Genomic DNA, 12486 nt, shown 5'->3' with positions numbered 1-12486 from the left:
ATACAACTTGGTGGTAATAAACCTTTGGTACAGGTTGCCCTGTACACTTGAATAATTGACCTCACACGCCCTCTTTGAACGTGTGGTGCAGGTCGCGTGTGCGTGCTGAGCCCGCACTGGCAGGCGCTGAAGATGCTGCGCACGGCGCGGCTGCGGCCCTACATCGTGTTCGTGCGCCCGCCGCCGCTCGACCGGCTCGCCGCCTCGCGCGCCGCGCACCACGCGCGCTCCACCTTCGACAAGGAGAGCTCACGCGCCTTCACGGTATGCCCCCCGAGTTGTACCTATGCCGACTTAGGACCACTTGCACCATCCGCACTTGACAGACTGATCAACCTCCCCGCCGCGCCGCGGCGGTTTACTATGAAACTTTCCATACAATACAATTTAGCGAACTCTTACCGTGATAAACAGTTTGGTGCAACCAACCCTTAGGCTAGGTTTACACGGCGTAAATTTTTCCCATATACCCCGTATACGGGATTTTATCGTATACCCTTTTTTTTTTTTTTATAGAGGGGAAAATGCTTTTCGCATACCACCCAGGCGCGGGGACGGGCCTGGGATGGTTATGTGGGACTCCCGTATAGGCTCATGGGACCCACGGTTTACCCACTAAAAACCCCTCTTGACCGCCTCAGGGCTATAAGGCGAGGCCACAGGAACACTGGAGCACTCTTCCGCAGCATTTTATCGTATACCCTGCCTGCACCAATCCGTCTGTCACCGTTAAAACGCTACATTTTACTTAATGTATGGGCAATAAGGTCGTGTACACATATTTTGGCACTGTTTCGTATCGATATTTTCAGACGTTACTATATGAATTTCCATAGTTCACCCCTGAATGACGTTGATCAGTCCGCTAATTGTAGTCGGTGCAACTGTGTTGTACCTACTTAGTTTAACAATAACATAGGGTCATTGCGCTAGTTTTCATCCAGCTCTAGTTTTCGTCGACTTGACGAAATTTGAATATAAACCTACATTGCAATTTGGACTTATTGCAATCCTTAATGTCTAAATAATATATCTATTTACATAAAAATGATATTTCGCAAGTAGCAAATTAAAAATAAATATATTATTTGCTAATCCGTCAAGTGGTCGTAAACTAAAACATGGACGGAAACTAGCCTAGTGCAATGACCACGCATATACCACGGTTTCGCTGAATTAGACGGTGCTGCACGGCACAATAATTCTTTTGGAACTGGATTGTAGTTACCGCCCCCGATAATTAGTTAATTGGTTGTCTGGAAGTGATCACTTCTTAGCGAGAAGACCGCCTGCGCGCACATTTCGATTGCGAACTTATTTTGTTGTCAAGCCGTCGCGTGCGTACGAGGCGCAATGTTCTTCAGTATACATGAGAATAATGCCTCAACACTGTAAAAAAGGGTTTTATAAATTTCAGACATAACTGGTTTTTGCAAAGTGCCTTGGTGAAAACTAGCTTTCACTATTTATTCGAAATTGATTTCAGCTAAGTAATACTAGTTTTGACTAGAGAAGACGCGTTTTCACTAGTTAAAACCAAATTCAACAAATAAGTGCAACGACGAGCGAAGCGTGAAGGTGCGTGTAAGGTTACCGTGACCGTGTTAGGTGAGCCGCGGCAGCAGTCGGGAGCGCCAGTACCGACTTTATATATTTTTCTCAAACATGCAATGAAATATCGTCCTTATTTGCGTCAAAACAGGCTTCAAAGTATCACGTTTCGGGCGGAACAACTCGAGAGAACTGTAAAGGAATTTCATACGAAATTGAAGGCCTAGGCCGGGAAGTTATTTTATTTTATTTTAATGTAAACATGGCGTTTGTGTGTGTGTGTGTGTGGAACAGGTTAAACAGCTGAATTATATTTTTTATTTTTTTTCTAGTGGCTGAATGGTTATCGGACCAAAAATATCCGCGTTAACGCCTATTACACACGAACTGCTGATATTAAGTATACTAATCTGTATAGCCCGCTCCATGCGGCGCGAAGCCGCGAACGCGAGTGTGGAGTCGATTTCTCTTGATTAGCGAATGCTCGTGCGAATGGGGCCTAAGTCACCAGAGACCATAGACAATATTTAAAATCCTTTTTTGTTCTTATTTACTGACAATTTGGTTTGAACAACTATATCAGGTTGTGTATAATAACCCTAATAAGGTCTATTCGAACACTACACACGCGAAATACGCACGACTTCCGTAAAAAAAACATTATGTGGGGATTAGAGGGAAAATTAAAAAACTGTTGTCGAGTAGCTGGATTTTATATTTGTAATTGATATTTATAAATAAAATTTCAATGCGAGTTCCGTTGATAATAGCGACGAAAAAATTAATTGTACTCCGTCGCAATTGAGGGCGGAGGCAGAATTAGCAATTAGGTAATGACTTGTTGGCGCCAAAGTCGAAGGAGAAATTTGTTTTTTTTTTTGAGTGGTGTATTTCTTTATTTCATTGCATATGTTTGAGAAAAGCACTATACATGCCTTTCCGTGAAAAGGGCTTGCCCGGCGCCTGCAGTAATGTACTATTACTGCGGCGATACGGTATAATATTTTTCTCAAAAATGGACGGCAAAGTCGACGTTGCCGGTTAAAAAGTAGGTCGCGAAGTGCGTTGTTTATGGTCAGTCAAAATATTAAAAAGTTAAAAACATTGCAGTCTCGATTTCGGGACTGCAATGTTGCATACAAATTCTATTATTTGTCGAGTTCCAAACTTTTTAAAAGTTGAAGTGGCCATATCAAATGCAGGCATAGGTCCATTAAACAGCCAAACAGATGATCAGTACTTATAATTATAATGTTGGTACCGCGACTATTTAGGTGTCTCAAATAGGTAGGCGTATTTTTAGCAGAAAAATACACTTCTATTTTTAATTAAAAAAATAAAACGGCGGCAAAGCAAATCTTATTACTTTTTTCTGTGAAAATATATACATAAGAACGTTGCTTCTGTAAAATATTTCTATTATATTTGCATTTATTGCGCCATTTTTGAGAAAAGCACTATATATATTATGACTCGGCTGGAAGGCTACTTGCTGGCTTCGGATTCAATTAAACGGACTCCCAAGGTCGTCCGTTTAAATCAAATCCTCAGCCAGCAAGTAGCTACTTCCGAGCCTCGACAATAATGTACTATTGTTACGTGGATAATTACAGGAGGAAGAGTTGGCTGACATGATCCGGTCGTCGAACCGCATCAACTTCCTGTACGGCTACATGTTCGACGAGGAGATCGTGAACGAGGAGCTTGCGGGCGCGCTCGCGCAGCTGCTCAAGGCCGCCTGGCGCTTGCAGTCCGAGCCGCTCTGGGTGCCCGCCTCCTGGGTGCAGTAGACACTGCGCAACGATACCAATAGAAGGCTATCCTTATTCTCCTCGCCCATGAACGATGCTCCAGCGAATGCCTGTAAGGATACTGTTGTGCGAATTGACTATGTGCGAAGTTGGCGGTGCAAATACAAGCTACGCCAACGCACGACGTAGTGAAAATATGAACTTTCGTGGGACGACATCTTTATACTATTTGCCAGCTGCCAGCTATAAAATAAGCAATATTTCCCACACTCACTAGGGCGGCGCCACAGTCATGCACAAAGCTAATACGCTCGGAGCAGTTTTCATGGTCATCTAACAAAGCCCAGCTAGGGAATACTCCCGGGACTGAGATTCCCGGGAATTCTGGGTTCCGGGGCTGATTTTGTATAGAAAGCCAGTACCGGGAGCAAACCCTATGCTATGCCCAGCATTCTAGCAAAACATTGTTGTATACAGTTAACTAATTTGATCTCATTAACCTCATTCCCATTATTCTCATTAACTAATTTGACCCATTTTTATCCGCCGCAATTTATTGGTTCGAGCGCAGCGAGGACTAATATAGTCGAGGATAAAAAGGGACATTTATGCCTGAGTTATACATTCTGCTTTTCACTTCGAGTGTGAGAAAAATATACAGAAACATCCAATATTTTAGGTTATTTTACCATATTTATTCAAGACTAAAGTAAATTGTACTCGGTTGTGTCGGGGGCGCGGGACACGCCGGTCGGGAGCGCGCCGGTCGGGCGCGCCCCGGCAGGGCTAGTAGTTTGTATGGCAGATTTTGGACTTTATTGCTAAGTCAATAAGGGTCGTAATAGATGATTTTACTTTATGCTCTAGAACATAATAAGCAACTTTATGTCGTCTACGCACGACTTAAAGTCGTACTTTACGATCATGAGAAGTGAAATAGTTATTTACGATACAAGTGCGGAAAAGAGGAAATTCGAAACGAGTGGTGATAAATCGACACGAGTTGCGAATTACCTATTCGCACATGTATCGTAAAACGTTTTACAGTACATTTGGCCCTTTAAACTTTCGACATATGCACGAAAAGTGCACTTTACGCACTAGTGCGAGAAGGTAGCACCATATGTACTGTAAAAGCCATTGTGTGTGAGCGCAGCACGCGCCGTGCCACGCGCTAACACACAATGGCACACCGCTAACACAAAAGAGAAAATGCCTTTTGTTTAACAGATTACCGTCTTAAACGTAAAAATCATTTGTGAAGATGAAGATTATAATTATGTATAGTTATTGGCCACTACATAGTAATTGGCCTTTCCTAACAAATCAGAAAGAAACAAGTCAAAAGAAGTGTCATTGTTAAGAGTTGCCAATAACTATGGCAGTCATCCTACAATAGGACCTCGATTATGCGACTTAATTGGGGCCGAGATAAGTTCGGATAATCAAAAAGTTTGGATAATCGACAATCACAATTTTTGAGACAATATCAAGTAAAACAACATGTTTATACATAAAAACAGTTTAATGAGGGCTAACGCGTATGAATTCGCCGCTAGTTCGAACTGCAAATGTCACTTGTCACTTCAATGACTGACAGCTGTTCTTTAGTCTTTTGGACCACCATCAACAGAGGCGCCAAAACCGACATTGGCAAATTCACCCCGTGCAAAATTGCGGGGAGTAAAAGCCAGATAGGATAAAAAAAAAAAACAGAGGCGCCAACTGGTGAGCAAAAACACGATAGCCCTCATTCCTCTTCGAGAGCACGGGAACAACACCGTCCTCGAAACGTCGGAGGTACCTAAATTTAAAACTTAGTTTTACGCGATTCGCGAAGTCCCGTTTTAGTAAACAATAATGAGTAAAAATCGTGAAAGTTTAAATCAGTGCTATTAAAAACGTTCGATTAAACAAAACGCGTTTCAACACTTTACCTACATGCGTAGCTACCGCGAGCAGCAACTGCGCGCCAACGTTCCGATAAACTGAGTCAACATTCAGATAATTGAGGATAAGGCTCGGATAATCGGGGTTCTACAGTAATAACCAGAGGGCGGAATTGCTCATGGCAAAAATCAAACGTTAATAGAGTTGGAACGTTGAATTTTATCGACTTTTTCAGCTATCGATAAGTTCAGTCACCTTAAAAAAATTCCGGAAATGTGGATTATTAATTTTTTTCATGGAATGTTGCAACAAACGAGAGATATTATCAAATCTAGATAAAAACTATTATCGTTCTTTACCTCTTTAAACTCAGATGAATGTGTTTTGCTCGTTATGTGAGTTTCAACGCAATATTTTTTTGTTGCTTTAAGTGAACTTTACATTTAGAGCAGTATATTGTTGAGTTTTTTTCGTTGTAAGTAAGACAAGGATACTTCTTTATCAATTTGTTAATTCTTTTTCTTTTTGGATTAACCATTTTTTACAAACGTGAATTAGTTGCAAAAAGACTAGTGGCAGAAATGACAGTTAACTGCCATGCTATTTACTTTCAATCTAATCAAAGATGTCAAATGGTCAACTAGCTAATCAAAGGGGTTAATGTTAAAGTCAGAAATGTAAAAGGTGACTGGACTTATCGATAGCTGAAAAAGTCGATAAAATTCAACGTTCCAACTCTATTAACGTTTGATTTTTGCCATGAGCAATTCCGCCCTCTGGTAATAACATACTGAACACACAGTACGGGAATTTGAACACAAGCGACTCGTAATTTCCACAAATTCAGGTACCGTCAGTGACAATTCCTGTATAAGGTGACGCGTGAATGCTGGGTTTAAGGGTCCCCGGCAAGCTCGGTTCTCCATACAAAGGTAGTTACGCTCTCATTTTTAAACGAGTGGCTAGTTTATCTGTCTGTAATTAGTTTATGTAGCTTCAGGTACCATAGTTCAAAAAATACAGCGAATTTAAGTTTTTCATACAAAACTTGTTTTTGCTCTATTTTGTTTGTTTTATAAACTGGAGCTATATAAACTAATTACAGACCTAGATATATCCCATGTCATTGTATGTGCAAAGTTTCATTACAATCCAACACGTAGTATTAAAATAAGAACGAAACTCCGTTTGTACGAGCCGGCCGAGCTTGCCGGGGAGCGTCTCTATACTCGCTCAGTAGAACTGCGCAAATTACCGCTGTCGAACGTTGAGGGCACAACTCGAACACTATTAAATTTACTGTGTTCATTCATGTTATCAATCACTGGTTTATTTTACTAATCCTGTTTCCGCAATGGTGGAAAAATAGTTACTTGACCGTAAAAAGAATCGTTTGGCATATAGGTACCTAGAGGAATGTAGTGCATAATTGTTTTCCATCGTATTTTCTCGGAAACGTTCGTTTTTGTCAACGTTTGTTTTTGTGAAGTAGCAACTTCAATCAACCTCAGTAGGTACTTTTTGTACCGAGATTGACTGAAATAGCAAGACACATTCGTACGTTTCCGTGAACGATGGAAAATAATAATGCACTACATCTCTACCTAATAGTACTTATGCCAAATAGGCGCAAAAATATTTATATGGTAATTGGCCTAAGAGACACCACAAGGTTCACCAAAAATAATGAAAGAGTCGTGTCAAATCACTCATATCATATCACTCAGACCGTCCATGACAGCAAAATGGCGTCACTGAAAAGTGATATTATTAAAAAACATTTTAGAGTAGGTAATTGTTTATGACTCAAGCCCGAATTTAAGTAAACTTAAGTTTACCTGAGTATGCCTAGTATTGCCCAAGCCTTTTGGGCCCGAAAATTAAATCAATTTTAATTTGTATTCGGCGTTTACCCGTATACATCTATTAGGTCTACCCAACACTGGGAGGGTAATGTCAGAAGTGATGATGCAACACCTAGCATTACCCAGCCAGTGTTGGGTAGACCTAGATGTGTACGGTACGGGTAAATGCCGAATATAGATTAATGTTCTTTACATTTTCAGACTTTACCCAAAAGGCTCGGGTAATACTAGTTACATCAGGTTAAACTTGAGTTTAATTAACCTTCTAACATGACCCGTAACATGCATATCGACTAGTGACCGCCCCGGCTTCGCACGGGTAGTAAAAGTAAAGTGAAGCGTGATTTTCCGACATCCTTAGCAAACATCGTCATATTTCGACCAATTTACACAAAACCTTAACAAATTATACACGCAAACCTTCCTCAAGAATCACTCTATTGATAGGTGAAAACCGCATGAAAATCCGTTTAGTAGTTTTTGAGTTTATCGCGAACATACACATACACACAGTCAGACGCGGCGGGGGACTTAGTTTTATAAGGTGTAGTGATAGTGATACCAAATTGCAGGCTTATAAGCGCTTTAACGGCCACGGAGCAAAGCCTAGGACGGACAGATGGACAGACAGACTGACGGACATGGCGAAACTATAAGGGTTCCTAGTTGACTACGGAACCCTAAAAATTAGAACCAGTATGAAAAGGTTCGAATTATAAGTTTTATGAGTTAAGCCGGTGTATTTTATAGAACAACTGGGACTAAAAAGCTATCAGCGAGAATGGATTCGATCCAGCCGTTAGGTAGATGTTTTCCCCGGCCTGTCGGTAAAAGGATCTTATAGTGACATGTAAAAGTAAATCAAGACTTATCAGCTTTCATTGTAATCTTTTTGCATCATACCATTTCAGTAGGTATAATAACAAAACTTTTCAATACCTTTACGAATTTATCTTTCAGCTCCTAAATATTTTTTATGGTATATTATTTAAACTGAACAGGGATTTGTGTACTGTATGTGTTCATGTAGCTGTGCACAAGTACACTGATGGAAGTTTGCTTTTCCTTGTCCCTTGTATCGATCGTCTGTATTAGTGCTCATTTGTTTGTTTATGTGTGCGTCGCGCGACGTGTAGCGTGTAGGTAAATAAATGTAGAGAAACGATATTGCCAGAACAAATCTTATCGATCAATCTTCTATCCTTACATATTTTCTAGAGTAGTTTGTTGGCAGTTCATCGCTTGTTATAATACAATTTGAATAAACTCACAGAATAGGACCTTAGATACAGAACACCTATTATTGATCAATGATCATGTTACGTAAAATAATTTTACAAGACTCTTGTCCAGCCGTATGAATTTTAAAGTCTGTGAGGGATAATTAATGCATTTTTTAACAATAATAATAACGTAGTATAAAATAATTACCTTTTATAAACCCTTTTATTCAAGTTAGTGTCTTAGATTTTATTATATTACTTTTAGTTTTTACTATACCGAAGTTGTCATGTTACCATTGTGACCTGAATAGTTGTTATAGATTTAATGTGTAATATAAAGATGCAAAATTTAATAGATCAAAGTCGAAACATCAATCATTGACAATACAGAGGTATAAGCCAACAGGCAGTATCTCATTGTAATCGCTTCATATTTATTTGATACAATATTTATTTATACCAGAAACAGTATGGATGCAGATAATTAAGATATTGTATTGGTTCTTGTACGAGGTAACAGAAACCAAAAAAAATCTGTTTGACTTTTGTTTGTGTTGCTTAGGTAATGGTACTGGCTGGTATAAAATATTATATAACATTGTGTGACAGGAACAACATGATAGGTGGCTTTCCATCACAGAAGGGTCCTTATGCTTCAAGTGAAATACGGACGTTTCCATCTGAAATTCCAACAGTAGTTCTGATATAAACGTCAATACATAGTACATCAGCTATCTTTTTCGGTACTTTCATAGTTAATGAACTTCAGTAATATGTACCTGGTTAAGTGGAACCAACGCGTGGCGCTCGAGTACGACTCACACAACTTATTTGTGTAAAAAGTATATACGAGAAATCCATGTTAAGGTTACTAAATATGTGGCACTTTTGTATGAGTTGGGCCGCGAGAATATTTTAATCTAATAAGACCACTAGAGACCTATTATTTGTGTTAGTTATATAACAAATAGGTACATAAATACTTAGCCAGGGCATTTAATATTATAATATAATTTTGCACACTTGTTACTAATAGAAAGCCACATCATAAAATAAAATCATCAAAAAAAATTACAAGCCAAAACTCGCTGGGGGCAGATTCACTTACCTTATCCTGGCACGCCCAAGTCTACTTTAAAAACGTCTTAAAAAGGTACTATCAAAAACTAGTTCTTTAGGGTTATAATCGCCCAAATCTTTACAAAAACCAAACTTTTCGTGTTTTTTTTTTAGATTTTTGACAAAGTTGCGTTCGGCGCTCGAATCACAAACTTGGATTTTTCATTGGGCCAACATCATAAACAAGTCTGCAATAAATCAGAACTACCGGATTTGACGCAAACGCTAAATGTAGTCTGTGGCTAAAGGTACTGTAAGTCGGTTCTGCTAATGTACATCTAAGTTGTCGCTTCTTCAATGTGGTCATTTATTTAAATTGACACAGTAGGATATCAATCATCGCTGTGAATAGATGAAATTATTAATTATGTTAAATTAAATATTTATTAGTAATAGACCCAATGAAGACATTGTTTAAAAGTCTGAATATACACAATGGGATTAAGGTGTCCTATGTAAATAAATTTAAATATAGAATTAGATTCAAAATATACATTTATTGTAATAATATATTTATCTTTGCATGCTTCTAAAGCATATAATCTGAATAGGAACAGAGCATACAACTTTATGCTCATAGATTATTTCCTAGCAGAACTCGAATTAATGTCTGTATTATGTATTTAAAAGCCAACATATAATAAAAGTAAAATGCCATTCCTCATTTAAATTGTTACATAATACATTGTACAATAAGAGGGGTCAAAATTGTTAACGAGAGTTAATAGAACCCTGATGCCCGGATGGCAGACGGATTTTAATACTCGAGTTTACTATTTGAATTCCTCCCGTGATACATTACACACAATGTTTTTCATCACACTTGCGTAGAAAATTAAGTAAGTTTTATGTGAAATAATTGATAAATACGGTAAAATTACGGATATCGTTCGCTAATTTGTTTGTTTAACGTAAAGGCATGGAATGTGACAGAGCCACTACTAAAAATAAATAATAAATAAAATAATAAAAATAATTTATTTCATCATAAAATCATTCAAATTTAACTTCAAAACAAACTTATTAACTTAGTATTACATAACGGCTTATATCCTTATTGATTTGTATGGATGTGACATAATTAAAAATCCACAATTTCCTAGGGAATAAAATGGGCGTAATAAACTCTTGCGTAAAATACCATGCTTTATGAGCAAGTGTGATGAAAAGTTGTGTTGCTAATTGACTCTAGAAGGATATAACCAAACGGAGTAACCATTAACAGGCGTTCCCCTCTGTAAAATAATCGGCCAATGGTCATACACAATGTATGGACTGACGTTTATCTGACATGGCTAATTTGACGTTACGTATACGTTTGACGTTCTCCTCCCCCGCAAAAATCGGCAGCCTTTTTTGTACAGAAAATTACAGACGTGGCGTCTCCGTTTGGTTAATCCTCCTAGCCTTGACTGCTTAAACAACCATGTGTGTCAGTGTCAGCACATTCTACATTGCCTTCCTTGCAACAAAACGATTAGTGAGGCCTAATTAAGAGTAAAAACCGGCCAAGTGCGAGTCGGACTCGCGTTCCAAGGGTTCCGTACATTACACAATTTTTAACAATGAATTTTTAAAGTGAAACGTGAGTGCTAAAACTAAGTAATTAAGTCCGGCTCACGCTTGACTGCACATTTCTAATAGGTTTGCCTGTCATCTATAGGTAAAGAACGATTGTGTATTTTTCTTTTAAATTCTAGACCCAGTAGTTTCGGAGATAAAGAGGGGGGAGGGGGAATGGTCATTATTTGCCTATTTTCTTGAATAACTTCTAAACTTTTTATCCGATAAATATAATTAAGATTCTTACAATAAGCTCTTTCATTTCGATATAGTTTGAAAAACTTTATTTTTTAATTTTCTCATTTATTCCCCAAAAGTGGCCCCCATGTTTAAAATTAATTTGTTTACGTTACATGTCCGTCTTTGGGTCACAAACTTACATATGTGTACCAAATTTCAACTTAATTGATCCAGTAGTTTCGTAGAAAATAGGCTGTGACAGACGGACAGACAGACAAACAGACGCACGAGTGATCCTATAAGGGTTCCGTTTTTCCTTTTGAGGTACGGAACCCTAAAAATTCAAATAAGCATTCAATTGTAATAAAATAACAAAGCTTGAAAACTAAAATAATGGGCCACGAATTCCATAAAGCAAAATGTATCACTTATTGTAATTAACACGCGGTTATCTTTTTACAAGCTTTTATTAAACTTGCCCTGTAAAGATGTTTGTTAGTTAGTGTGAGTCTAATCTTGGAAGGTAAATTTGACCCACTTCCCGATTTCCGATTGAGCTGAAAATTTGCATATGTACCTACCATCGAGCTGATCTGATGATGGAGACAGGAGGTGGCCATAGGAAGTATGTGATGAAACAACGCAACCTAAATGTGTTTAAGGTTTTTAGAATTGTCTGTGGTAAGAAAAGTACAGTCGGCTATAAAAGCTTATACCAAAAAAATGATTTTTAATGACACATGCATGCCAAAAATTAAATACAGGGTGGGCCAGTGATAAATGCATTTAAAAAAATTAATAAATAATCAATTTTTATGTTTTTAAATAAAAATTATATTTAGAATTTGGGATAAAGAAATAAATTTTACGTTTTAAAAATGAAATCATCAAGATGTCATCCGTAGCAGTTGCGGCACTCTTCCAGTTTCCTGGCTCTGAAACTTCACGAATCGTATGGTTACAACAACAACACATGGTTTCAGCAAGACGGGGCCACCTGCCATACAAGTAACGTGACCCTGGAAGTTTTGCGTGAAATGTTTCCTCAAAAATTGATATCGAGGCGAGGTGACATTGCTTGGCCTCCCAGGAGCCCTGACTTAACTTCGGCAGACTTCTTTTTGTGGGGTTACTTGAAGAGTAAAGTGTACTCCAATAACCCGACAACCACAGCAGAATTAAAGGAGAATATTCGTCAAGAAATCCAATCAATATCTCCGCAACTTATAACGAAAGTCTTTCAAAATTTACAAGCAAGACTGGAAGAGTGCCGCAACCGCTACGGACGACATCTTGATGATTTAATTTTTAAAACGTTAAATTTATTTCTTTATCCCAAATTCT

At 38.3% G+C, this 12486-nt stretch overlaps 1 protein-coding gene across 2 annotated transcripts in view; it reads left to right on the top strand.

The window, feature by feature from the left end:
* LOC134754260 (MAGUK p55 subfamily member 7) overlaps nt 1-11868 on the top strand; it is a 37167-nt gene extending 25299 nt beyond the window's left edge. For both annotated transcript variants that reach the window (XM_063690468.1, XM_063690467.1), the window contains 2 exons: nt 92-264; nt 3165-11868. In XM_063690468.1, coding sequence (XP_063546538.1) covers nt 92-264; nt 3165-3341 — 350 coding nt within the window. In that variant the 3' untranslated portion in view covers nt 3342-11868. The remainder of the gene's footprint in view (nt 1-91; nt 265-3164) is intronic.
* Nucleotides 11869-12486: the final 618 nt, after the last annotated feature.

Source organism: Cydia strobilella, chromosome Z (genome assembly GCF_947568885.1).
Source record: "Cydia strobilella chromosome Z, ilCydStro3.1, whole genome shotgun sequence".
Taxonomy (NCBI): domain Eukaryota; kingdom Metazoa; phylum Arthropoda; class Insecta; order Lepidoptera; family Tortricidae; genus Cydia; species Cydia strobilella.
Note: the sequence above shows the minus strand (reverse complement) of the source record. Positions and strands in the feature narration are given on the sequence as shown.